The following is a 26,402-nucleotide window of genomic DNA, read 5'->3' on the forward strand; positions in this document are numbered from 1 at the left end:
GGAATACACATTTTTATTTACAAATTAATTTACAACTGCTTTAAAATTTCAGTTAGAACCGGTAAAATAAAATAAAAATATTCCCACGAACTAAACAAGGCTGACTTTTTGGTGGGTTTTCATAAAGTGTATAAGGTTATTATGTACATTATTGTGTTAGATCTCCTGAAGCACAGTGAACCGTGTAACCTAGTGTATACATACATAATACACGCAGCTCTTATTTTTTACTAGGAATGACAATTATTTTATTAATAACGACTATAAAAACTACCACTTATAATCTAAATACAATAATAAGGTCAGTGTCTCTGACATGCGCAGACACTAGCTGCTGATCTGGCACGATCGCGCGCGCAAATTTGGACGGTGCACGTTCGGTGTGGCGGTCGTTAGCAGCTAGGCTAGCTCACATGTGCTAACACCAGTACATTTGCCAACACAGGTCTAAAAGCCGGTCTCTGTGAGGCTTTGAAATGTTTCACAGCAGCACAGAGGAGGTGACAACCGGCGGTGACACCTCCGTGTCTCCAATGGACCGGAGCGGACCAAATGAAATGAGCTCCTATGGTCCCGCATCAGTTTCCTCCGGCTCCAGCCATAGTCCATCACTGCCCCGGATGGCCTCAGGTAATCAAGTCAGAGTAGTAAGAAAACACTAGTTTGACCTTATCCAGCAGGAGTGAAGTAATAATGGCATAACTTCATATTAATTCATCAAATCTGTGAATGTGTTTTAATAGTGGAGGGCACAGCAGCAAAAACATGACACACCTCTGCTCATATTCTGTCACGACACAGGTCCCTTCCATCACAGCCTCAGGTTAGAGAGGACAAGTTCATGCCTGCTGACCTCTACCTCGGACAGTTCCTCCCACCGCAGCCATGGAGGAACCCCGACAGTCAGGAGGACTGCACGGACACCACTGACTGATCACTCTGGTACCTACGGAAGCCCTAAAAGGCCATACATACATACATACATACATACATACATACATTTTATTCCACCCATTTTCCCGTGATAACGAGATAATTAATTCGAGATCTCGAGAAAACAAAACGATAGTCTAGTGTATTAAATCAAGTGAGCCCATATTACAGAATGTATGGCAAATGCATGTAGTCCATGATACAGAGCGAGCAAACCTGTTACGCCACTGTAAAATCCCTTTCATCCATAATTTCTTCAGAAATTATGGATTTTACAGTACAAAACATTTTACAGTAGAATAAATATTGTACAGTGATGCCCTTTTCAATTCAAATAATGAACTTTGAAGATGAATTGCTTCCAAAATGATATGCTTGATACTGAGTGAGTCAACAGTCAGGATGGTCCTGAGATCAATTATGGATAAAAGGGATTTTACAGTGGCGTAATAGGTTTGCTCGCTCTGTATCATGGACTACATGCATTTGCCATACATTCTGTAATATGGGCGCACTTGATTTAATGCACTAGACTATTGTTTTGTTTTCTCTAGATCTCGAATGAATTATCTCGTTATCACGAGAAAACGGAGGAAATTATCTCGTTATCACGGGAAAACGGGTGGAATAAAATGTATGTATGTATGTATGGCCTTTTAGGGCTTCCGTAGGTAACTCCTACTGGTCCTAGATGTTGTAGTGGATCCCACCATGGTAGAAGTTGTGTTTCTGATACTTATATGCCTGTTTTTGCAGCAACAAGTTGCTCCTCTACGACGACGACCTCTGGTGCCTCGGTGATTGTGGCAGTGGTTGAAGGGCGAGGTTTGGCCAGGGGAGAGATTGGCATGGCCAGTCTCAACTTGAAATATCCAGAGCTTGTACTCTCTCAGTTTGCGGACACTGGAACATATACCAAGGTAACCTATGTATAAATCTACAAACTACATGCTTGAATAACTGTTAGTCATATAGCTTCACTCTAAAATAAAGGAAACTTCTGTCTTAGTCATATATTGCTCTTTTGAAGATCATAACCAAGATTCACATCTTGGTGCCACTCGAAATACTGATGCCAGACACAGCCAGCGAGAGGGGGAAAGGGACAAAATTGTTCAACCTCATCTCAGAGAACTTCCCGGTACCAGTGCTGAATAGATTTCATGAGTAAAATGCACAATTCATGCAAACGAATATCCACTTTTAAAGCACTCAATCACTCACTTACTCACTATTGGTTAGCACTACTGTGAACTGTATGCTGCGTCCCACCTATTGATATGTTGTTATTATAACTGTTCACTTTTTTTGTCAGAGGGTAGCTTTCACTGCTATCCAAAGGAAGTATTTCAATGAGAGGAAAGGGCTGGAATACATTCAGCAGCTGTGTGCTCCAGAGTTTGGCACTGTCCTCATGGAAGTACAGGCTAAGTATGCCACTGGGTGCAATAATATATCGAAATAGATTGAAATACTATAACGACATATTTTTATATTGTTACCAAATGTTATGATTTGTTCAGGTATTATTGCCTGGCAGCAGCTGCCGCTTTGCTGAAGTACTTAGAGTTCATCCAGAACTCTGTCTACGCTGCCAAGTCTCTCAAAGTGAGCTTTAAAGGGAGCGAACAGACGGCAATGATTGACTCAGCATCTGCCTCTAACTTGGAGTTGGTGGTCAACAATAGAGACCACAGGTAAGAGGGCCAGAAGATGACAGCATTGTCTCTGTATGCTGTAGCATTTGAATAAATCTTCAGTCTGTCTGTCTTTACTTGTAGAAGTGAACATAGTCTGCTAGGGGTACTTAACCACACTAAAACACCTGGTGGTGCTAGAAGGTTGCGCTCCAATATCCTGGAGCCTCTGGTTGATGTGGACACCATCAACATACGCTTGGACACCATACAAGAGCTGCTGCAGGATGAGGAGCTCTTCTTTGGCCTGAAGAATGGTTAGGAACAAGCACAAAATATTTGAATCACACGTTTTTTTGCAAACTGAAGATGAAAGCATGACAAAGTGTTTGGATATCTGTTTTCTTTGATTTCTTTTTTGCACTCTTTAGCCATAGGTCATTTCCTTGACACTGACCAGCTGCTCTCTGTTCTTGTCCAAATCCCAAAGCAGGAAACAGTACGTACAATTCATCATTACCTGGGATTGTTTTCAAAGATTTCATTGCAATGGAATCTCTTGTTGTGAAGAAAATTCATGTGTGTGTCATCTTCGATAACTAAATGCCAGGAATGTGAAATATTGTTCTGTCTTTTTCTTTTTGTGCACTTTTTTAAATACTGTTATTTTATTTCCACAGGTTCAGGTTGCTGAAGCAAAAATTACACACGTCATTCAGCTGAAACACACATTGGATCTTGTGCCACGGTTAAGGGTCTGTGTCTGTTTACGTACATGGAATTAGTTATTATTAAGTAGTAAATCCTCTAAGCATTGCACTTTATGAACAGGTGGTGTTGAAGAACTGCAACACAGCTCTGCTGAAAGCTTACAGCACCTCACTGGAAGACAACAGGTAAACCTTTGTGTCTGTGTCACATATAAATCTGCTGTCGTGTTCTGTCTACAGACTTCTTTCACTGTATATGTGTCTGTGTCCACCTCAGGTTTGATTTGATCCTAGAGCAGATCAAGACAGTGATGAACGATGACACGACCTACCTGAAGGGGAGCCTCAACATGCGCACCCAGAAGTGTTATGCTGTCCGCCCCAACATCAACGAGTTCCTCGACATTGCACGCAGAGCTTACACTGAGATAGTGGACGACATTGCAGGTGGTTGTTCTGGCTGATTAGTTCATATCTTCGGTTCACAAGTTTGAGTATTTATACCACAAAGCTAATTGTGTTGCACAGGGCTGGTAAACCAGATGGGCGAGAAATATGGTTTGCCATTGCGTACCAGTTTCAGTACAGCTCGAGGTTTCTTCATCCAGATGAAGCTTGAAGGAGTGGTCTTGGCTGAAGGGAAACTCCCCTCACAGTTTATTAAGGTATAGTCCAAGTAAAGGCAGAGATCACAGATCTAACAGACTATTAATTAAGAACAGAGAATGAACATTAAGGTGCTGTTTCAACGTCTGTCACCTCAGGCAACCAAGCACAAGAACAACTATAGCTTTACTACTGCGGATCTGATGAAAATGAATGACCGCTGTGACGAGGCCCTGAGGGAGATCTTTCACATGTCCTATGTGTGAGGAGATCGCAGTCCTGTGACTTACAAACATGCACAGTAATGTACTGTATGCACTTATTTACACTGCACTGAACACCGAAAGAAAGACGGCTTTGGACAAAGGCTGTCCTCGACTAAAGATTTTTTTTTTGCTGAGTAATCATGGGATTTATTCGAGTAGTTAGTTGATTTAATCCGTCTTTAATTGTTTCTCTGGAGTTCTTTTCATTTCACAGATGAATATGATTATGTAGAAGTGTGCCTAAATCCAAAGCTTATCTTAATATTTATTTTGATGGCAGATATGTGATTATTTTACTGTAATAACTTAATACATAGATAAAAGGACACAAAAATGATTTGTTAGCTGACAAAGACTTTAATAACCAATTAGCCAACTCACTTGTTAAAAGGGAAACTGTGCTAGTTTGTGTATATGTCTATCTAAGCAGGTTTCCATCACGTTACGAGCTGATTTAGATCAATTTGTTTTGTACTGCTTTGTGTCCACTAGAGTGTGCTGTTTCTTATCTATTGCTAACCTCCAGTGCTTTTCCCCTGTAGCATCTAACCTGTCTCATTACAGGGTGATATGTCAACTCCTGAGCACTATCCACGAGCACATTCACTGCCTTTACAAGCTCTCTGATGCTGTATCCATGCTGGACATGTTACTGTCACTGGCCAATGCATGCACCATCTCTGACTACGGTGAGCTTCCTGTGTTTTACATTAATAATTTTATGTGTTATTGTCTGTTATGATACACCTCTTAGGTCAACAGTGCATGCTTTCCAGTTTTTTTAAATCTTGATTTCTAATCTCATATCAACCAAACAATCAAATTAACCTGGAAAAAGTCTGATGTTGTCCAAGGGAGTGCTATATACACATAAGGCCTCACCGAGCCAACATCACACGTGACGGTCAGAAACAGCTCCACTGAGCTGACAGATCCAGTTTCCTCACTTCTTTTTTTTGCGTGGGCTGTAGGCAACACCAGCCTGGTCAGCCACATGGGTGGTGAGCGCGGGCCCTCAGCTGTCTGAAAGTGTATCTTCATAGACATGTGCTGAGTGCCTGCCCCCTTCTATCCCAGCCAGCCTGTACTCAGATTACCCATGTTACATAAGAGTGCACTGGCGTTCTGTATTTGCTGAGACAAATCTCCACGGCAGAGGAGCTAGCTGGCTGTAACCACTCCACACACCTCTCAGTTAACCAACGAGCACCTGTATTTTTGATATGAAACATACACACTTGTGTTTGCTGAGTCACAGTTCACTAGTCATAAAGATTTGCAGCAAATACTACCATTCAATGTAGTTGTATTTGAATGCATCATCCCACAGTGATACATGAAAGAAAGTTATTATAATAACAAAATGCCAACAAATTAAGGTATTTTTGATCGTTGCTTCTCTCTGCTGTGTCTGCCAGTGCGGCCTGAGTTCACAGACACACTGGCCATCAAGCAGGGCCGTCACCCCATTCTGGAGCGAATGGCCCGACAGCAGCCCGTATCAAACAATAGCTACATCTCTGAGGGCAGCAACTTCGTCATCATCACTGGACCCAACATGAGCGGCAAATCCACCTACCTCAAACAGGTGGCACTGTGTCAGATCATGGCTCAGATAGGTCAGCAGCATAACCTTTTAGCCTCGCATGAGATTGGATTGTGTGGTGCTATGTTTTGATTTGACTCTTTTTGAGCCCTTGCATTATTATTCCAGGCTCTTTTGTCCCTGCTGAGTACGCATCTGTTCGTGTCGCTGATCAGATTTTCACCAGAATAGGTGTGGATGATGATTTTGAAACTAACTCTTCCACCTTCATGTTAGAAATGAAGGAGGTATGTACGTTAGAGCTGCTCACATTCTGTAACGACCTTTATGAGGATAAAATAATCATTAAATTATCATTGACTGCATGTTTTCTCTCCAAAGATGTCTTATATAATCCACAATGTAAGTGAGAGGTCCCTGATCATCATAGATGAGCTGGGGCGTGGTACCAGTGCCGAGGAAGGCATCGGCATTTGTCACTCCATTTGTGAGTTCCTCCTTAGCCTCAAGGTAGAGTATGCTCAAATCAAGCTGCCACTCCTTTCGATAGAATGAAAACCAGATTAATCAGATTCCTGTGCTTTATGTTATCATTTCACTTTTAACGTCTGCCACGGTACACCTTTTAGGTCAACAGTAAAATAATAAAGGAAAGAAGGTACAGTACATGTTTTCCAGTATTTTAATCTTTAAGGTGTGCCCTGTTTCCCTGCTGTTTGTAGGCGTTCACCTTGTTTGCTACACACTATCTTGAGCTGTGCCAGCTGGAGACTCTTTATCCCAACGTGGAGAACCAGCACATGGAGGTTCAGCACACACGCAGTGGTGATGCCGGTGCTGAGAGTGTGGTGTATACATACCTGCTGAATCGAGGATGCACTGAAGAAAGACACTATGGTAAAGAATCAGTGCAATCACACATGTAATTGGTCATGAAAGTAGTTACAACTGTCTTTGTTTGACTTTTTAAGGTCTGAGAGCAGCAGAAATGACCACGCTTCCTTCAAATATCATCCAAGAGGCAAAGACAATTGCCTCCAAAGTTAGCCAGCAGCTTTTGGTATGGTTCATAAAAATCATATTTTGCCTTTTTTGTCCTGCCTCAAACTGTGTGCACTTTATTCACAGAACATTTTAGCTTTGCCCCACACTGTGTACAATACTAAAACAAGCTTTTGTGCACAATAATCTAATATCCCTTATGAGTTAAATGCTGCTCTGTGGCCTCTTATGAAAGATAGCACAAATATTGCTGTGTCCCATAAATAATCCTGGTTTATATCAGAGATGTGCTGGAGACAAGACCCATGGTGTGGTTTATTATTGCTTTAGGCCAAATATCATAGTGATCCAGAAACAAAAAGGCAAAGAGCTGTGTACCACCTGGCCACACGCCTCCTGCAGACTGCCAGGAACTCCAGACTGGACCACGACAGCTTGCGGATGTATCTGAAGGGCCTGAAGAAGCAGTATGAGGCGGAGCTGCAGGCAGCAAGGCAGCCAGCGTCCATTGAGACAGAAGAGGAATGACTGACTCAGCCTTACAGCGGGGAGGGGCGTTGTCTAATGATCATTACTGGGCATATTGTGTTTACAGGTTTGCTTATTTGATATTAAATTGATTTACTTGAATGCCAGTATCCATTGGTTTCCTTTATACAATATTTTACATGCAATACAACATGTTCATTTTGGAAATATTGCAGCAAGTGTATGTTAAATCTCTGAGCTGATATGAATGTTATATATAAGCTGATATATAAGTGTGTTTAGGTCACTATATAAGACAGTAAGTACTAGAAATATGAAGGTACTTTCTGTACTCATGTGTCTTAAAGGACTTTGGGGGAAGTGCAATGACCACTCCCCTCTTTGCTCTTGTCGATGGAAAGATTTATGTAGCCAGGCTGTCTCGAAAAGGTGGGGCTCTCTCTCTCTCGTCTTTCCTTATATAATAACAGCTCCGGACGGTATGTCCCGACTCACAAAACAAGCGTACGCCAGCAGCCTGCCTATGACCCGCCCCCGCGAACCAGAAACAGGAGATAGTCTGACGGATAGCGCAGGAGAAAGCCAGGCTGGAGCTGCCCCGGGAAGTCAAGAGTCTGCCAGAGTCAACGCACAACAACGCCATTTCAACATTTCTTAAGGGAACAGGAAACTGAAGCTACAGGTATGTCGTGTTCGGCGTTATTTGTGTTTATTTCTTGTCCTCAAAAGAAGAAAAAAAAAACCTCGCTTGCTTCGGTCTTTAGCACAAGCTAAGCTCTTTACCCAGGCCTGGGAACGGCCCTCAGGACTTCAACGGAAGAACGAAGCAGCAGACCGGGTCAGAGATTTCAGGAGAGAGGGAGGCTGGGTCAGCAGCCAGACGAGGCCCAGTTGAGGGCAGATGTCCACGCCTCCCAAGACTTGGGCTTGAGTGTGAAAGAGAAACAAACTTGTGTCTTCTTCTTGTTGGCGTTTTATCCGGTCAGTTTTCTCGCTTGAACACTTTATAATTGGATTGACCGGCTAACGTTGGTATCCTAACGGCTAACGTTGGTATCTTTACGTTAGCTACTCCATTCATAGTGAGGCGACAACCTTCTCCTGTCTGGATTTAACTATTATAGTATCTAATTGTAGCCATGGTCAGGCCACTATTGGGCCTACACTAGTGAATTTCCCATATTTCTGCTGGTCATGTTGGTGAAACGAGCTTAAACATCGACACATGTGCCTGTAACGTCTCTGTTAACGGTTCATTTGATAACGTGTGATTGAGGAGCTGAGTCAGTAAAGCTGTGTCAGTTCTGCTTTTTCTTTTATTACCTTTTTTTTCTAGCAGCAGCAGCAGCTGCTGCCATTACGTGTCGTGGCTCAGTCGTGTCCACAAGGCCGACTATTAAACATGACCTAGCACGCTGGGACATATGGTACTCAGCCATAGTGTGAACTACCTTTTTTTAAATTATTGTTATTTTAAATGGGGAGATAGCTTGCTGGACATCACCTTAATCTCAAACACAAGATGAGGTGTGGTAACTTTATTGCTGGGGCATATAAAATGAACGACACGTGTGTTGGCATCTCTACTACATCTGCAATGAGGTGCTGACTTACAGATATGAGTATGTGAAACTATCACTGGCCCCATTTTTGGTTTCGCAGTCCATAAAAGCCCTCCTCTCTCTCTTGTGAGCATAGTGTGTGTGTGTTTTTTTGCCACTTTCCCTGGAGGTCTATCTGTAGATAAGCTCTTATCTAAGTTGTCTTGGTTTTACCTGACTCAATATGTGCCATGCTCTCAAGTTTCCTTGTTACAACCCGACAAGGAAGAGCAGAGGACTTTAAACAGATTTGTTAATGTTTTCCAGCAGAACCGGACACCCACTTACCGGCCTGTCACCCTGAACTAGAGTAGTTACAAGTACCTGCAATCTCTGAAACTTTTTGGATAACAAGTATTGTAATAAGACAGTAAAATAGATCCATAATCTGAAAATTGGTCCCAGAATTAACAGGATAGAAAGACTGGCAACATTGTTTTATAACTGCAGGTTTGGCCTTTGCACTTCGCAGGGCTTGGCAACAGTTATAAACAAATGTTTTTTTAATGTCAGAACACTTTCAACCATTTTGTCAAGCACTCGCACTTACGTTTCATTTTCATGTTGTAAATTACACTTGTGGGATATGTGTAATATATACCTGAGATTGTTCACTCGGATAGCTTCAAGTATCTTTACTTTACCGGGCCATTGATGTGCCTTTTTAGTCAATTGTCTCCATCTTAAAGATGTGAAGAGGAGAGTGCTGCATGGCCTGGTTTTCAAGTACTGTCTGTGCTGCTTTTTGGGGGCTGATAGTCATCGGGAGTTCCCTCTCTGCCCAGGCCTGCCAAATCAGGAGGCCTGGCCAGCCAAGTGGCTAGATTCCGGGGAGCCAACAGCCCGAGAGGGCTTTGTCCTCCAGGCTCATTTTGATGCTGGGACAAGGCTCGGGCTGCACAAGGAAAACTAATGTACCTTCCACCCTTTGGCTTGACACTGAAAGGCTGCAAGCAAGGCTTCAACGTTTCACACCATTTACTCCACCCATACTTAATAGGCCAAGAAGCAATGTTTCTTTAAGAGTTATTTCAGTTTCATTCTGGAAGTCTCCTGGAACATGCAATGAATATGACATAAAAAAGAAATATCTTGATTTAGTAGCCATCGAACAGAGTTCACAGTACATTCTGTACCATGGCTCCTTTATGTCTCTGGTCTTATTTGGCGTGTGTAGTACATGTCCAGGTTTCACACAGTCGTGACCTCAAAGGCTTTTTTTTGGTCTTTGCATGCTGCGTATTTGGCCTCAGCTTGTGTTTTCTGTACTGATATATTGCTGGCCATTATGAATGCCACTTCTTTTCTTTTTTTTTACTAAAACTACACAACATGTGTGAATAATAACAAACCTTCTGATAAGGGCAAATATTTTCAGAACATAGTGTTGGTTTAACTTCATACTGAGTCTGCACAGTGCTCTCTAAACCAACACCTATTCCAACAACATATTTTTTTATGAGCGATCCATCAGCCGTAGCCTATCAAGTGTGGAGGAATGCATGCTCTTTGACACAGACTCCATACCAACACATCAGAAGAATGTTCAAGCAAAAACATTCCTAATCAACTGGTAAGATCAGCCAGTCAGGTATCAAAATATGTTGTATAATAAACGGTGTTCAAATGTTATGTAACAAGTGTTTTAGGTTATGCTCAGTGCTTGACAGGCAAAATTATTTTCAGAGTATATTAAAAATTGTAAAAGGTCTGTTACATTTTTTTTGTGTTTATAGCAGATGTATTGATGTTTTTGAGGTGTGAATGAAACAGGGTCAGCGTTACACTATAGGGCTAAGCCTGCTAGTTCTCAGGAAGCCATGCTGTGGAAAGTTATTCTTAAATGTATTATCATGGGTAATCTGCTTAATCCAAATTACTAAAGAGGTCTGCTCTACGACGGCAACTCCTACGCTCCATTACTGCCACAGATCTCGCATATAGGATAGGATTGTGCTACAGGTTGGGTCACTCACTATCTGTTGAGAACACAATGCTGCTGTCGTCGCTCAGGGCTCAACGAAATAGTGGTTTTGTTAGCAGTGTGTACATTTTCACAAGTCATTGCTGTTTGTCGTGTTGCCAGACGTTACTCCTCGATGTTTGAACAGACTTCTGTTTGTGTTCAGAATTGTTGACACTGTTATTCACTCTGCCTCTTACAAAGCTGCAGCATTTCCTCAGTGATGTGTCACTTCAGAAATGCCGTTTAAAGGTTGAGTCAGGTTGATTAAAACTGAAAAATAAAATATCCTGCAAGAAAGTTATTTCATTAAGATTGAAATAAGAGAATGGAAGAAGAAAATCAGGGAAACTGCCTACTCCAGCACCTGGCATAGAAATATTATAGTTTTTTGGCAGACATTTCTTTTAATCAGATTAGTAGGTTGAGAAACTGCATCATTTGATATTTATATGTGTAACTGTTAAGTCCATCTCATCTTAACAGTGTCATGTGTGCGTCATTTATGCCAGGAAATGAAAACAATGGTTTATAGTTTAGTTTCAGTGGCTTTTATTGAGCAATGAGACAAACTTTGTGTCTTTCGTTATTACTGCTTTACAATAGTTACTAAGAATGTCCTTGGCAGAGGCTAAACTGATGAAGTCTCAGGACCTCTTGACTCTGTAAACTTTCTCTGTGATGGAAGAGAGACTTCTTCTTCCTTGGCTTGAGGCATGCAGAGGTCAAACTGCAGCTGCAGCAATCCTGAGCGGGTGACACTTGCATGTGGGTGTATTTTTGCCTCTTGCAAATCCATCCTGATATGAGTTTAGAATACCGCCATGTCGTCCTTGTGGGGGCTGAAGGAGGGAAGTGACTAAACGAGACAGTGAGCAGTCTTCTTTTTAGCCCAGTTGTCTCTCTGACGTTCTTGACCTGTTTTATCCCCTTTTTAAACTAGTGTGATTGAAGTTGACTTTTATACTCTTATAATAACTTGGCTCATCAAGCCATGTTACAAGTTAGATGCCCTTTATAATATCATCCTACAAGATCATAAGAGAGGACAGGGTGTCAGTAAGAGCCCTCTCACTCCACCCTCTCCTCGGCCAGTTGCTTTCGATGGTAAAAATCAGGCACCATCATGTCACACCTACATGTGTAAATTATCGGCAGATGCATATCATGTTGTGAAATGTAGCGGATCTGCTTTTTAACTGATAGTGTTGACTGTGTGCTTCGTGTCTTCAACTAAACGTCTTTTTTTTTTTCTTGCATCCTTCTCTGTCTCTTCAGAATGGCGGTGGACATCTATGACTCTCAGTACCTGCTCATCCTGGCGCCTTCCCTGGTCATCGCCCTCATGTTCCTCTTCTTCTGGCTCTTCATGAAAGAAACCTCCTACGATGAGGTGCTGGCAAGGCAGAAACGTGACCTCAAGCTCCCGCCATCCAAGCCAGACACTCGTAAGAAGAACGAAAAGAAGAAGAGTAAGAAGAAGGAGAGTGCCAGCGGAGGAGGTGGTGGAGGCGGTGGAGGCGGAGGAGAGTCGGAAGAGGATCTTCGGGATTTTGACGTGGCTGATGGTGCCAACAGCTCCACTTTGGAGGTAGAGGAGGAACCTGCACCTGTGGCTACACCAGATCCTGCGCCACCATCACCTACTGCCTACGTGCCTGTTTCAGTATCACCAGAGGCTCCTGCCGGTCTGAGGGAGAGGAAGAAGAAAGAGAAAAAGGCTGCCAAGGCCGCCGCCGCTGCAGCAGCTGCTGCTGCCGCTGCAGCTACAGCCCCCTCTCCTGAGGAGCCGGAAGTGAACGGCTCAAAGCCAGTGAGCCGCAAGACGGAGCCACCTCTGGCCGCAAGCAAACAGTCCAGCCCTCCCTCTCCCCAGCTTGAGGTCCAGGTTCAAGCAACTCAAGCTCCTGTTCAGGCTCAGACACCTCCCCAGGTCTCTGGGAAGAAGAAGGACAAGAAGAAACAAAAAGCAGATCCTGGTGAGTAGCCAAGAGTACAGTTACAAGCAGGTGTGTTGCTTAGCAATTTGCATATTTTTCAAGATAAACTAGCTCTGTCATTCAATAAATCCCTCATAAGTTACAGTGCAGAAAAATATGTGGTTGCCACATCCTCAAGTGAAGCTCAAATAGTAATAAATATCTTCTATTGTCGGTCTCAAGACAGACTGGCTCAGATTGACAATATTCTTCCCTTATCTGTCCCTTTCCAGGGGATGACCAGCAGCCAGAGGTTAAGGCTGAGCAGGCTCCAGCTCCAGTCAAGAAGGAGGCTCCCATTGTAGCTGAAACCAAAGTTCTGGACGGTGCAGCTCCAACTGCTACAGGTGGCAAGAAGAAGAACTCTGCCAAGAAGCAGAAGACTGAGCCTGGTAATGATGATACACAGTTCTCATTTTGAATTATGACCATTTCTTCAAAACAGCAGGTAATGTGCTCAAACCAAAGCCTGAACTTTACACCTTTTTTGCCCCCCCCACAAATCCAGTAGATCCAGTAGATGAAATCCATGTTCTGGCAGCTTCTGCAAACCACCAGTCAGCCCATAATGATGATGTATCATCCAAAGGTAGTGGCAAGAAACAGAAGAACGAGACTGACAAAGGTAAGAGAGTTGGGGGGGAAAGAAATCATCTGGTCCAGACTTTGCATGTTTTTGCTACCTCATATCTCTGCCATATAATTACAAGCTAAATTGCATCTCCTCTCTCGTGTGTGTTAACAGAGAACACTGAGGTGAAACTGAAGGAGCTGCTTTCCGGTCTGTCCAGCCTGGCTCTGTCAGAAGCCGAGGCCGTCAGTGTGATTGCTCTCCTCCGAGAGAAGACCCCTAATGCCTTGGATGCCTGGCACAAAGTAAGAGATTAATACGTGATACATTTGAATTAGGTGTTCTTGATGAGTGACATTTCACACTATTTGCAGTTGGTGGGAGACGTGGTATTTGTATTTGGCCTTCCAGTGCCCGGTTTTTAACGTTATGTGTCTCACCACCAGTCTGCAACTAGGCCTGACCCCGCTGCCCAGGAGCGTGAGAGACTTCTCACAACTGTACAGGAGGAGGCCTCTATTGCCAAGGACAAAGTGAAACAGCTCAGCCAGGTCTAGATTAATGATTTATTCCCAATTTATCCATCATATTGCAAGAGAAATTTGATTTGTTTCAGCAAAGACTTCATATGACTTTCTTGCTTTTGTGCTTTAGGAGCTTCAGGTTGAGAAGCAAAAAACTGGCCGGGTGGAGGCTGTGATGAGAGAGCAACGTGCAGCCATGGAGAAAGAACTAGGCAGTATGCAGGCCAAAGCACAAGGTAGCTACCAGGAGCTCCAGACCATGCAGATAAAGGTAAAGGCTTTGATTTCTTGCAGAAGTAAAGACATTCATTTCCGTGTTTGCTTACAACTCTGTCATCAATACTGTGCAAAAAGTCTGGAATTTGAAAAATGTGAAGGGACCCATAGCCTTTGGCAGTTTTGTTAAGGCTACATGTAGACTGAATCGTGTTGTCTGACACCCTATCCTGTTCACGTGTAGTTCCAGCAGGTGAGGGAGCAGCTGGAAAGCCAGATCACTCGACTGCAGCAAGAGAACGGCATCCTGAGGGACGCAGTCAGCTCTGCTACCAACCAGATGGAGAGCAAGTCAGTGTTACTCTACAATAGATAAGACCATACTGGTCATGCTCTTTAGAGCTTCACACGTGTCGCTTCTGCTCTGCTCTGTCCATGTTGCTCACATTAAGGCAGAGATCCATCCTGATGCACAGTTACACAATTTGAAGTCCAACACAAGGGCCATTTCTAGTTCGATTCAGCAACAACATCCCACAATAACGCCTCATCGACCAATTTCTTAACACTCATTTGAGCCTGTGTGCATGCGTTGCTTAACAGGAATTCGGCAGAGCTGAACAAGCTGCGTTCTGAGTATGCCGGTCTGATGAAAGAACTGGCAGACACCAACGGCAAGCTGCAGCAGGAGGAGCACCAGAGGAAGTCACTGGAGGTCAGCTACAAGCAGAACGTGTCCCAGCTGGAGGTATACTAATCCAGATGCACATTGTGTTTATTTAGCCTGCGCTTCAGTTTCCCCCAGGCCAAGACAAAAATGAACCGTGCTGTAGAAAACCTGGGTAACGCAGCATAGCTTTCAGATCTGGTTGGTGGGTGTGGTAGCATTATCGGGGAAATGGGAGGAGGTTCTAGGGGAAGCCCTGGGGAGGGGTGTGGGAAATGGAAGCTGGGTAGGAGGGATTGTGTTGGCTTGGGAAGCTGGAATGTTTGAGGCTTTGTGTTGTGTATAAACAACACTTCCTGCTAGACACTCAGATCAACCTTTCCTGTCTTTCCTGAGTTCTTTATTGCACACATTATGAAAAATCTGCAAAACAATGCCAGCAAGATATTTGTCATTTGGACACTAACTCATTCTGACAGATCTAGAGACAGAAAAAGAAACTGGAGGATCATAGACTTTCAGAAATTCAGGTGGCCTTAATGCAAATCAACCTTACAGTAATGATATTGAAGTGAGCGGCAGGAAGGCTGGAAGACATGTGTTTTGTTTGTTTTAACCCATGTGTGATTCCAAGATTTCCATCGATTTCAAGCCACCGCTAATAAAATTTCTTTTGTATAATATGTTGGAGAAAGTAATGATCAAATTCGATATATCTCTATACCCAGGCTCAACTGCAGGATGCTAAGCGACGTTGGGAAGAACTGCAGAATTTCCTCCACAATGTCAATGCTGAGAGAGAGAAACTTCAGGCCTCAAAGCAAGGTGATAAAACATAAAATCACACTAAATATTTGACCCTTTTTAACTTTGCATTCAAGCAACTAAATGTCTGTGCATGTGTGGGTGCAGAGCTCCACAGCCAGCTGCTCGCAGCGGAGACGGAGATGAACAACAAGAACAAGGAGATCCAGACCCTGCATGGCAGCCTGACTGAAGCAATGGTCTCCAAGGAGCGGCTGGAGCAGAGAGTGATGGAGCTTTTGGAGATGTCCCAGCACAGCATGCCTGATGACACACTGCAGACCCGGGTTCAGGTGAGTCACCACAACATTACAAACAAAAAAACAAAATCAGCATTGAAATTTGTGGGAGTCAATTAGTGCATGTTTATATGTTGGTTGAGAGTGAATGTCTTTTGTGTTTTGTGAAGGAGAGCAACACACACTAATACTGTTTGTGTTTAACAGGAACTTATAAATGAAAACAAAAGTCTTCAAGTCCAGAATGAGAGCCTACAGGCCCAGATCTCTTCACAGGTACATTTGCCAACCTCATTTTCCCATGTTTAGTCAGAATACGATGTATGTAGGCTAATAAGATTTCTTTTCTTTTCATTTAGGCCACCCATGTCTCCCACATTGAGGAGATTCAGAAGCTGTAAGAAGGATTCTTGTAAAACTTTTTTTTTTCAGACATTAAAAGACTTTTAAAAGAGCAAATTGCTCATGGGCCCCACTGTTTCCCTGTGTTCTGTTCAGATTGGCTGACAAGGAGTTGCAGAGGAAGAGTTTGGAGGATTCTCTAAACGCTGAGAGGAGCAGCGGAGCCAGTAGAGAAACTAACATGCAGGTATGGTCACAAGAGCACTTCATCTACAGATTCTTAAACCAACATCACATTGGTTCATTAGCCTGTAGGAATTTGGGCAACACGTTCTAGGCCTTTTTATTGTGTTGGGAGGGAATATAGATTAAAATTTATGAACGCCGCCCTGCCAGTAAGAGGGCATATGAGTTCACATTTTTAAATATTCCAGGTTCAGGTGTGAGATGGATATAATGAATTTCCTAGTTATATAAATCTAAGACGTAATTATGAAAGCTGTGTCATTCCTCAAACTATTATCTGTCAGAAACTGTATTACATAATCACTGTCTCTTCCCTTTCTGCAGGCCTTACACAACGAGAACATGTCACTAAAGGCAGAGATTCAGAATCTGCAGGCACAGATTTCTGATCAGGTCAGCTCCCGTAATGATCATAATGTCTTACATTTTCCATACTTGTTACCATACTAGCACCCTGTGTGTTTGGGTGTTCCTCTGTTTGACACTCCCTCTTTATCTCTTTGCCTTTGACTCTCTCTGTGCAGACTGCCTCCCAACTGGCTCTGGACCAGTTCCAGAAGAGGTGTGTGTAAAAACTGGAACATATTTTTTTGAATACATCAGCTGCTTAGGCGTGTTGCTCTGTCCATAAACATAATACGGCATAATAATTTACTGAATGACCTTTTATAAAACATTGCTTCCTGCACAGTGTCCGAGAGAAGGAGGAGAACATGAAAACTGTGGAGGGGCTGCTGGAGAAGGGGCTGATTGAGGTGGCCAACAAGGAAGAAGAGCTCAAGGTGTTTGTTTTCTCTTGTTTAGAAAGAGACTGAAAACACGCTGTCTCGTACACATACCCACATTTGACTGACATCAGCATGCTTTAAGTGACTCTGCATTTTCTGCTTGCCTTGTAATCACAATCCCTAATGAGCCAAAATCTTTCCCTGACGCAGGCCGTTAGAGAAGAGAACGAGGCACTAAAACAAGAAATGGAAGCCATTAAGATAAAGACAGCAGAACAGGTCAGCTGATTAAAACCTTTTTATAAATACAAGTGTGTGTGTTTTTTTTCCACCTGATTTTGTGTTAGTTTTAATCCAGATTTGCCTCTTCCCCAAAACGCAGGCATCATCAGAGCTGACAGTGGAAGAACTCCAGAACAAGTAAGATAATTGAAGTTGACTTTGACATTCAGGCATCATGACAATGCAGTACAACTTATGTTCACCCTCGTCCACACAGATGGATACAATATTTTCACATTAGTTTCTGCGACACCAGCCAGTCAGTGGTGGTAGCTAGCTGAGATAAAAGCAAGTTATAATTGCATGTTACGAAACCAAACGTACTACTTAAAGCGTACTCTACTGTGAGCGCTTCCAAAGTAATTGCTCGTAGCACTCCAGGCCACTCCCCAGACACACCCCTGATAGTAACATCCAGTTTCTGCTGGCACGAGAGGCTGTGTGTTACGTCATCTTGTATTGGATCAGCACATTCTGCGCGACTTCAAACCGGTCTGCAAGATGCTTCTTTCACTTTGCGTTGCAGGATCCAAGAGAAGGACGTGAAGCTAAAATCAATGGAGGAAAGTCTACAGGCAGCACAAGAAAGCAGCTCAGCCAGAGAGCAGACCGCTGAGGTGTTTATCAATGAAATACTCGGTTTACACATTTCAGATGCGCTCTTCCTGATATTGTTTATGTATTGTTCGAGTCTGAGTCTTCTTCTGTTTTTGACTCGCAGGCTCTGAAGCAGCAGTTGGACGCCCTGCAGGCAGAGATGGAGCAGTTGAGACAGAAGGAGACGGCAGAAATGCTGACCAGTTCTAATACCCAGCTCGAAGAACTCCAGACTCAGTGAGTTATTAACGCACGCACGCACGCACGCACGCACGCACGCACGCACACACACACACACACACACACACACACACACACACACACACTTGTGCAGTCGATGCAGTCCTCCAGTGTTGCCTCGTCACAAATCAGACTAATGATGAGCACATCTGACTGCAGGCTAGCAGTCAAGGACCAGGAAATCCAGATGCTGCAGGCTGAGCTGGAGGCAAGAACTAGAGAGCTGAGTGAGAAGATGGAGCAGATACATCAACAGGTGAGGAACAATCTCAATCTTTTTGTTTGAATCAGGAAGATTTTTACGAAGAAAGCATAAAAGAATGAATATTTTTACTAGGGATATGTGATTGAAAATCGTTCTTAAAGTTAGATCTGTGCTGTTCTCACTCAGTCCTTGTTTTAATTTAGTCTTTTTCCTCTTTTCACATAGCAATCCCACACACCGGTGCCAAGCCCAGAGCTGCTTACAGCGTGAGTAATGATCCATGCCATATAATAAGACTGAACATACCTTTTACACATGTATTCATTTGAAATTGACTAATGATGTTCATAATAAGTGGTTGTGTTATCGGCCATCAGGTTGTCAGAGAAGGAGAAGCAGGTCTCCGATCTACAGGCTGAGCTGGCTGAGCTGAGGGACTCCCTGGAGCTTCACAGGAAGAAGAACAATGTAGGTTTCCTACAGCGATGACTTGAACCTGCAGAACACAACTGCTCTGGTCTAAAGCTGCCCCCACCTCCCTCCCTCCTTGTGTGGTAACCCTAACCCTCCCAACACACACACTGGAGTTGCACACTGCATACATCCATACTTCCTGTTGTCCACTGGCACTTGGTCTCACTTGTTTTTGCTTTTTGTTCTCTTGAAACAGTTTTTTAATTCTATTTTTTTTTTAAAGCCAAATAGAGAGCATTCTTTAGCTGAGGTTGTGTTCTCAACATGATTATACACATCAGCACAGATGTCTATTTTGATTTGGATTGCTTAAGCGGAGTGTTGCATAACTTGGCTTCCAGCCTAGTCTTGGGATCGACTGTTTCAGCTAGCTTGTCTGTGCTTGTGGGTGATTCAGAGCATCAGAAACTCGCCTACCTTTTTATTTTTGGACAGAGGCTTGATTTGAGATATTTTACGTGGACTTTATTTCATTTTTGTGCCTATCGTAAACCAAACAATCATAGACATTATTACCTTAATTTGAAATATCACAGAACATCGTTAGTATTTATATATCTTGCGTGTACTGTGCATGTTGCTTTTACCCACACGAGGTGCGAGACTGGGACACTTGAGGCTATTTGTTCATACTTTTTATTTTTAGAGGTTGGAGCATGGGTGAAAAGCAGTGTAGTAATTTTAAGACGAGAAATGCGTTCAGTTTGTTCTGTTATTCTGCCAGTCTTCATTTGAGGGTCACTGAATGCATTTTCCCTGAGGCTGAACTGAAAGTAGTATCTCTCTGGAACTGACCAAAACAGGAGCTTCGGGAGAAAAACTGGAGTGCTATGGAAGCTCTGTCAGCCACCGAATCCATGCTTCAAGGGAAACTCAGCAAAGCTGTCAAGGTTCGACACCCCCACCTCAGTCTGCTTCACTCTAGTTCCAATCTGATGCATCCCCCCCGAAATGCTGTCGTTTTTTTGTTTTGTTTTTTTTATTTGCCATAATTGACCCAGTGAGATTTTCTTTTTCCACCTTCATCCATAACAAAGCTGCATACTCATTTACCTCTCGCTCCTTCTCTCTCCCTCAAGTTTTCAATTGGCTGCGTGTTGAGCCGTTAAACTCTGCTACTGCCCTTCAGAATCTCAGACTTTATTAACTGAACAAATATTGGTTTTGATCTTTCTTTCTTTTTTTTTCTTTAATCTCTGAAATAAAAAGACCTCTTCCTGCCCAAAGCACAAGCTGATGCTTGGAAATGAGTGTGCAGTGAAATAGAAATGATTTCACTAGATGTCATTAGATTGAGATTCATGGCAATCATTTTGCAGCTTCCTGTCTTTCTGTCATGTGACTCATTTCTAGCATGTTTTCTTCTCCCATTCTGCTTTGTGACATCCGTACTGTCAATATCAGACGTTAATCATGAAAGCTGTTTTTAATTTGCTTTAATTTTATTGCAGTTTGTTCCTTAATGAATATGCAACAATGTCCTTGTGTTTCTCAATTTTCTGTACTCACAACTGAAACATCTTTGTCCATCAGGACGAACCCATGTAACTATAAATGTAAAGTGTATTTGTTGTAGCAGCAGGTCCCTTTATGTATACATAGAGTGGGCTACCAGATAGCTGGTCTACAGTTACAGTTACAGTGATGTGTGTATATTTTTGCCGTCCTGCCCTTACATTAGGGAAGGTTACATGCTGAACCATCAGCGCAGCAGCTGCTCTCTTGCCATCTGAGTACAGGAGAAAGCACCTTCTCTTCGCTGAGGCAGGGAGTTCCTTGGCAGCTGTTGTGTACTGTCAGTGTATGCGGCTTGTATTCAACTCTACACTCATCTCAGAGCTGCCTTGTGCGACACAGTGTGTTAATGTGAATAGCTGTTTGAGTGCCAGCTGGCTAGTGTTTGGCATACGCTCTCCCTTCAGGCTTCAGAGTGTCAGTGCATGATGCTAGCCTATTGTGGAAGAACTGACTAGCTACCTTTTTTTCATTTATTGAAGAGTTTCAAGGTACTTTGTACAATTTCAAGAAAGCAGATTGATGCGTTTGTGGTTGCAGGAGGACTGAAGCACGTATTGTGCTCTGAATCGAAGGTTGCTGACACTTGGTGTAGGTGTGGCCTGTCGAAAGATGTTTTCTCTGGGTAATTGGCACTAAGAGCAAGACGGCGTGTATTCTAATTCTCTAAAATCATAATTTAAGATTAATGAAGCATTCCTGTGACACTGAATGGAGCGGCTCGAGGACTGATTTTTGTAAGATATAATGGAGGGCAAGAAGGAAAGGTTGTGGTCAAAAGTGCTCTGATGACCACTGGACCTTGTCTTCGAAGTGACCGAACTATCTACACAGTTGGTACTCAATCTCCTTTCCTCTCTTTGTCCTCTCAACACTTTGTAGGACAACCAGACAGCACTGGCAGCGTCTCAGGCCGAGTGTCGAGATGTTCTGCACAGACTTCTGCCCAATGTGCCTCTGCCCAGTGAACAGGTAGGGGAAATATTGAATTTTTACTGCCACACGTCTCATCTGATATAAAGTTTTATTGAAGTTTCTCTTTACTCCTCTTTCTACTAGAACCATCAGGAGTGGCTTCACAGATTTGAGACGGCAGTAGCTGAAAGCTCAGCTGCACAGTCCACCCCTGCATCAGGGAATTCTACGGTAAATTAAGTGGAAATGGAAATTAGAACATTGTTTCTTTTAAACCAACGGTATCTTAAGCTACATATGCTCCCCTCTCTCTCTCTCTCTTTCTAACAGGCACTGACCGAGAAGCTGAAAGAAGCTGAGGAAACCCAAAGGATTCTACAGAAAGACTGTGAGACATACAAGAAGGTGTTGGCAGAGACGGTAAGATGAGGTTTTCTGTTTTTAATATTTGTGGTTCCACGGTGGCATCGCTTTCCAAACTGAGCTGTCATTCCTGCTGCATCCACAGGAGGGCATCCTGCAGCGCCTCCAGAACAGCGTGGAGCAGGAGGAGTCTCGCTGGAGGGTGAAGCTGGAGGTAACGCAGGGAGAGCTCAGAGAGGTATGTGATCAGGTTTAGTAGGAAACACCTGCACCAGATTGAACAGTTGACTGAAGCGATATATTTATTGCACCATATGCGCTTTTCATTCTATCACTCCCCCGTCTCTTACCTTTTTAGATGAGCCAGAAAGTCACAGCTCTGGAGCAAGAGATTGAGAGACTAACTGATGGAGCCGAGCTGGAAAATGTAAGCCATCTTAAAACCCTAACACCACCTTATTCCTTTTTTTCAATTTAAATTCAAACTTCCTGCCATTTTTGGCTCCGTCTTAAAATATCTCTGAACCTCTGCAGCTGAGACGAGAAAAGCAGCACTTGGAGTCTGAGTTGGAGAGGGCCGAGCGTGAGAGTGCCACCTATGTGACAGAGGTCAGAGAGGTGAGTCTGAAATGTCTGACGTCTTTACCCAGTCTTGTGATCCTCCGTAATGCCACAGCGTTCATCCTCCTGTGGTTAAAAAGACTGAGCTCTGTTGTGTTATTATCATGTTGCTGTTTTTTTTTTTTTTTTTCTGTTTTTGTGACATCCTGTTTATTTGAGGGCCTCTGAAGTCCACACAACAGACACATTGTTGATTACTGAAACCTAATAGACTGCCTTGGGTAATTTACAGTCATGCACAACAGGATTCTGTACTTTATTTAGCAGTTCACAGCTCCGCTAGCCATCACCTCACATCACCTCATGGACTGTGTACCAGTAGTGCTGTCCTGGACCTGACTTCCACAGACTCCCATTAAATGCATCATCTCAAACTTAATTTCAGCTCAAAGATCTGTTGACTGAATTGCAGACCAGACTTGATGGCTCATATACAGAGGCTATCAGACAGAATGAGGAGCTGAATTTGGTAAGAGTTGCTCATCCTTTAGCTAGAGCTCCTTTTTTAAAAACCTATTCTTTAGCGCACTCGGCGGTGACTCTCCACTAACTGCCATGGGATGGGGCTTTCTCGCATCTTCTGCAACTGTGGGTCATCATATAACCTCGTTGAATGTGCTCGCTCCACGCTTGGCTTCGAGAGTGTTGGAACTCCATAATGTAGCAAAAGGTTGGGAATGATGAGTCGCTTTACACGCAGTGAGACTTGCAAGACTAACTCTAGCTTCTCTACACTGGCACTCGTCGTGTCAGACGACTAACAAATGGCTTACGGGCCAACTTCTGCACTGAAGAGTCTGAAAATATGCTGTTTTATCTTCAGATATAATTTTATATCTGTAATATCTACTGCACACTATTACTCCCTCTTCAGCCTTCTTACAAACCTCGTCTCTCTGTTTTGTCTCATTGTCTTCCCATAATGTCACTGGATATTTCTCTGTGCTCTTTGTGAAGTGTTACCAGACAGTAGTAATTTTTTAACAATATATTGCCTGTGTTCAGACCAACAGTAGCACTAAAGTACTAAAAAATCACAGTAGGGACTTTTGCTGTAAGATATTGCTTCATTGGCTAATTGGGTACACACATGCATATTTCCGGTAGGCAACTTTGTCAGGTGGATGGCGTAATTATATTGTTCCCGATCTTGCAATCGTGGAGATGGAAAGCGGCGGTAACTTTTCAGAGTTGTAAAATCTTGTTCCATAGTATCATAAACTGTTATGGCATCTTTAAAAGATGACTTTATGACTGAAGTGGACTTTCCAGACTGGGATTCTTAGTTCTTCTTTATCTAACAGATACCTGTAGCAACATGCCCACACTATTACAGCTGCTTGCACTCTTTTACACAGTGCTATTTTTGGTTTGAACATAACCTAAGTAGGACAAGCAAAATCTGTTAAATCTGTGCAAATGTTGAACACTTCACTGTCACTTCAGTGTGGGCTCTGGATGAATGTGCTCTTAGACATGCAAAGCTACATTTATAAATGGGATTCACAGGTGTCATTGATATGATACAATGTGCTGAGTGTCTGTTTTCCTGATTCTAGCTGAAAACCCAGCTTACAGAGACTCTGTCCAAGCTGGAGACGGAAGAGAACGAGAGGCAAAAGGTGGCTGGTGACTTGTATAAGGTAATGTTATATGGTATTATATTATACTGCTTATATGGGACCAACTCTAGGCCACATTATTAACAAATGGGACTTTCTGGTCTTTAATCCAGGCCCAGCAGTCTCTTGATCTGATCCAGGGGGAGCTCTCAAAAGTGACAGGCAACGCTGATGACCTGATAGAGAATAGCAGTCTGACGTCGCAGAGAGTAAGAGACTGGGGCAGTTGGTGGTGTGCGTCTTTGCGTGTATGATGGGTGGTTACATGGAGCTCTAAACCAGCATTTCTGTCTTGACAGGAAGAGATTGACAAAAAGGAGAAAATGACTGCAGGACTGAACCAAACAGTCAGAGAACTGCAGCAGCTGCTACAAGCCGTCAGCCGGCAACTCGCCAAGGGACAGGAAGAGGTGAGGCCTGTTATGGCGCTGTTCTTTCAGTCCAATAAAATTATAGTATCATACTTCTGAAGTCCTGAGTCTGAACATTCTGCATTTGTGATTTCCTGCAGGAGGCTGACAAAGATCTGCCTAAGGTATAGTGAGAGGAGGATGGGACCCCCCCCACACACGCAGCCGCTCTGACTGCACTACAGAGACCACCTTTGACCTTCGGTCTCATCACTACCACTGTCACACCATACTGTCACACCCAGCCATCCCCTTTTCCCGACCTACGCCACCTCACCTGTACTGTAGACAGCCTCCAACTAAACTGTGGCCGAGGGGCAGGCAAACCACTCCCCAGTCTCACTGTTGGCTGTAAGGGAGCAGGCAGAGGTTACTGGTAATTCCAAACACTCCAGACACTGTACCAAAACACACTACTCTGCTCCCACCACATTCCTCTTCTTCAACCGCATTGCCAGTTAATTTTTATTCTAAACTTAAGAATGACATCCAGCATAAACTGTGTGGCAACCATTCCTCTGTTTAAAACACCTGTATTTTTCAGTGAAATCCTTTTGAATACTGCAGTAGTTTGTTGTTCATTTGTCAAGAGAGGACGCAGCGATTACAAATTTCCAACTTGAGGAAGCAAACTTTGGATTTCGGTCCTTTTTTTTTTCTCCTTAACTTAAAGACATGTATTGTTTAAATGTACCAGTTAGGACCTGCTGAAATACACTATGTTGTTGATCTGTATGCCTCCTGACCTGAAAACTATCAAACTGCATCCACTGTGCGTTCACAAATTCATAGCTCCATGCATACCTTGGCTCAGTATTGGGTGGGAGAAGGGAGATCATAAGGGGTCTCAGCTTATCTGAAGGGTCACTACGTGACTGTAACTATGGAGATGCATGGACAAATTGTAGTAAAGTCTGTACTGCAGCTCCAGTAAGAGGAGAGTCTGTGACCCTGGCTGTGGGAAGAGAAGGCCAGGTCAACAGTGTTAGAGGTTTTTAATCCTACTGCAACTACTCTAGGAATAAGCGTCCCATATCATCTGTAATCAACACTTGCTATATTGTTGCTAAGTTCATTAACACTGAAGATTTTGTTCTTTTTGTAACAGGTGATGTTAATAAAAGGGATGCTTGATAAACCTGTCCAACGTCCAGTGTTGCTTCTTTTTCTTTCTCTGCACTTCTTTCTCTGTACCACTGTGGGGCAGCACACTTCCTTAGCTGAAATTTCAGGTTGACGTGATTCATAGCCTTGAACAACCTGAATGTGCACAGCTTCTGCTCATGAAGCTTTTGCCGGCAGTTATATTCTGCTTGGCCCAGTGTTCGTCTTGACTTTCCTGTACATAATTAACATGTTTGTCATGCGATGGTGTTATTTTAGGTACGTGTATCTCTGTAGAGAGGCTGACACTGTGCAGCCGCAATTATGGAACATATGGGTGTGACCAGCTTCCTGTGACTAACATTCTGTATAATTCCTCAGAACAAGAGACTGTTTTCTCAGATCCTGCATTAGGTCTTACAAAATAGTTCCCATCAGTAAGAAGATGTGAAAGCAAGAGAGAATGTAACCAGTAGCTGAAATAACCAAAAGCCTACCAAGGACAACATCTGACTTGGCTTTAGTGTTGGAGAAAACTCACTGTTGTGGTCACTTGTTGATGCTATGAGTGGCAGAGTGTGACAGTGTTTTGTAAGCCCAGATGTGCCATGCTTGTGGTTTTACTTTACCACTACCAGCTTTTTGTTTCACTGAAAGGATAAATACAGGTTCTGTGAGACTGGATCTGACTTCACTTTTAGTATCTACACAGAAAGCTCTTGCTCTCATCTTTTGCATGTTAAAAAGGCCTTTTAAAACAACAGGACTGTTGTGCTGGTTGGTTGGGGGGGGTCAGGTCAGGGGTGCAAGCAACATGGGATCAGCACATTCCTCACATTCTCCCACACTGTCATGCTGCAGTCAGCTGATTGGAGATCTGGCTTTGACCTTCATGGAAATCTCATGACAAAACAAGTGCCGCCACATACACATCATTAACGAGATAATGGGAAATGTCTTTCTCAGCCAGCTATTTGAGGCTGCT

At 43.2% G+C, this 26,402-nt stretch overlaps 2 protein-coding genes across 5 annotated transcripts; both read left to right on the forward strand.

The window, feature by feature from the left end:
• Nucleotides 1-439: 439 nt before the first annotated feature.
• On the forward strand, nt 440-7,330 carry msh4 (mutS homolog 4). The gene is made up of 20 exons (XM_010733947.3): nt 440-630; nt 802-942; nt 1,690-1,853; nt 1,964-2,074; nt 2,249-2,364; nt 2,457-2,630; nt 2,715-2,887; nt 3,002-3,069; nt 3,251-3,325; nt 3,402-3,466; nt 3,558-3,727; nt 3,809-3,945; nt 4,045-4,148; nt 4,717-4,841; nt 5,571-5,771; nt 5,867-5,985; nt 6,080-6,208; nt 6,421-6,595; nt 6,670-6,758; nt 7,031-7,330. Exons 1-20 carry the CDS (start codon nt 477-479, stop codon nt 7,226-7,228), a joined length of 2,688 nt encoding a protein of 895 aa, XP_010732249.3. The 5' UTR covers nt 440-476; the 3' UTR covers nt 7,229-7,330.
• A 290-nt stretch (nt 7,331-7,620) lies between these two features.
• On the forward strand, nt 7,621-25,455 carry ktn1 (kinectin 1). 4 transcript variants are annotated; one of them, XM_010733946.3, is made up of 36 exons: nt 7,621-7,871; nt 12,032-12,732; nt 12,966-13,124; nt 13,244-13,357; nt 13,478-13,608; nt 13,750-13,854; nt 13,958-14,098; nt 14,288-14,394; nt 14,647-14,791; nt 15,439-15,535; nt 15,623-15,807; nt 15,961-16,029; nt 16,113-16,150; nt 16,252-16,342; nt 16,666-16,734; nt 16,866-16,903; nt 17,033-17,123; nt 17,280-17,348; nt 17,452-17,489; nt 17,878-17,968; nt 18,073-18,185; nt 18,348-18,444; nt 18,619-18,659; nt 18,771-18,861; nt 19,671-19,757; nt 21,265-21,354; nt 21,442-21,528; nt 21,628-21,717; nt 21,806-21,898; nt 22,019-22,087; nt 22,195-22,278; nt 22,667-22,750; nt 23,841-23,924; nt 24,017-24,112; nt 24,203-24,313; nt 24,415-25,455. In XM_010733946.3, the coding sequence occupies exons 2-36, from the start codon at nt 12,033-12,035 to the stop codon at nt 24,442-24,444; spliced, it is 3,825 nt and encodes a 1,274-aa protein (XP_010732248.3). In that variant the 5' UTR covers nt 7,621-7,871; nt 12,032; the 3' UTR covers nt 24,445-25,455. The 4 variants fall into 4 exon arrangements, with proteins under 4 accessions (XP_010732248.3, XP_019132174.2, XP_019132173.2 ...); XM_019276628.2 differs by having other exon boundaries at nt 7,622-7,871; nt 13,241-13,357; XM_019276629.2 differs by lacking the exon at nt 22,667-22,750 and having other exon boundaries at nt 13,241-13,357.
• The last annotated feature ends 947 nt before the right edge of the window (nt 25,456-26,402 follow it).

The sequence above is a fragment of the Larimichthys crocea genome, chromosome XXIV (genome assembly GCF_000972845.2).
Source record: "Larimichthys crocea isolate SSNF chromosome XXIV, L_crocea_2.0, whole genome shotgun sequence".
Taxonomy (NCBI): domain Eukaryota; kingdom Metazoa; phylum Chordata; class Actinopteri; family Sciaenidae; genus Larimichthys; species Larimichthys crocea.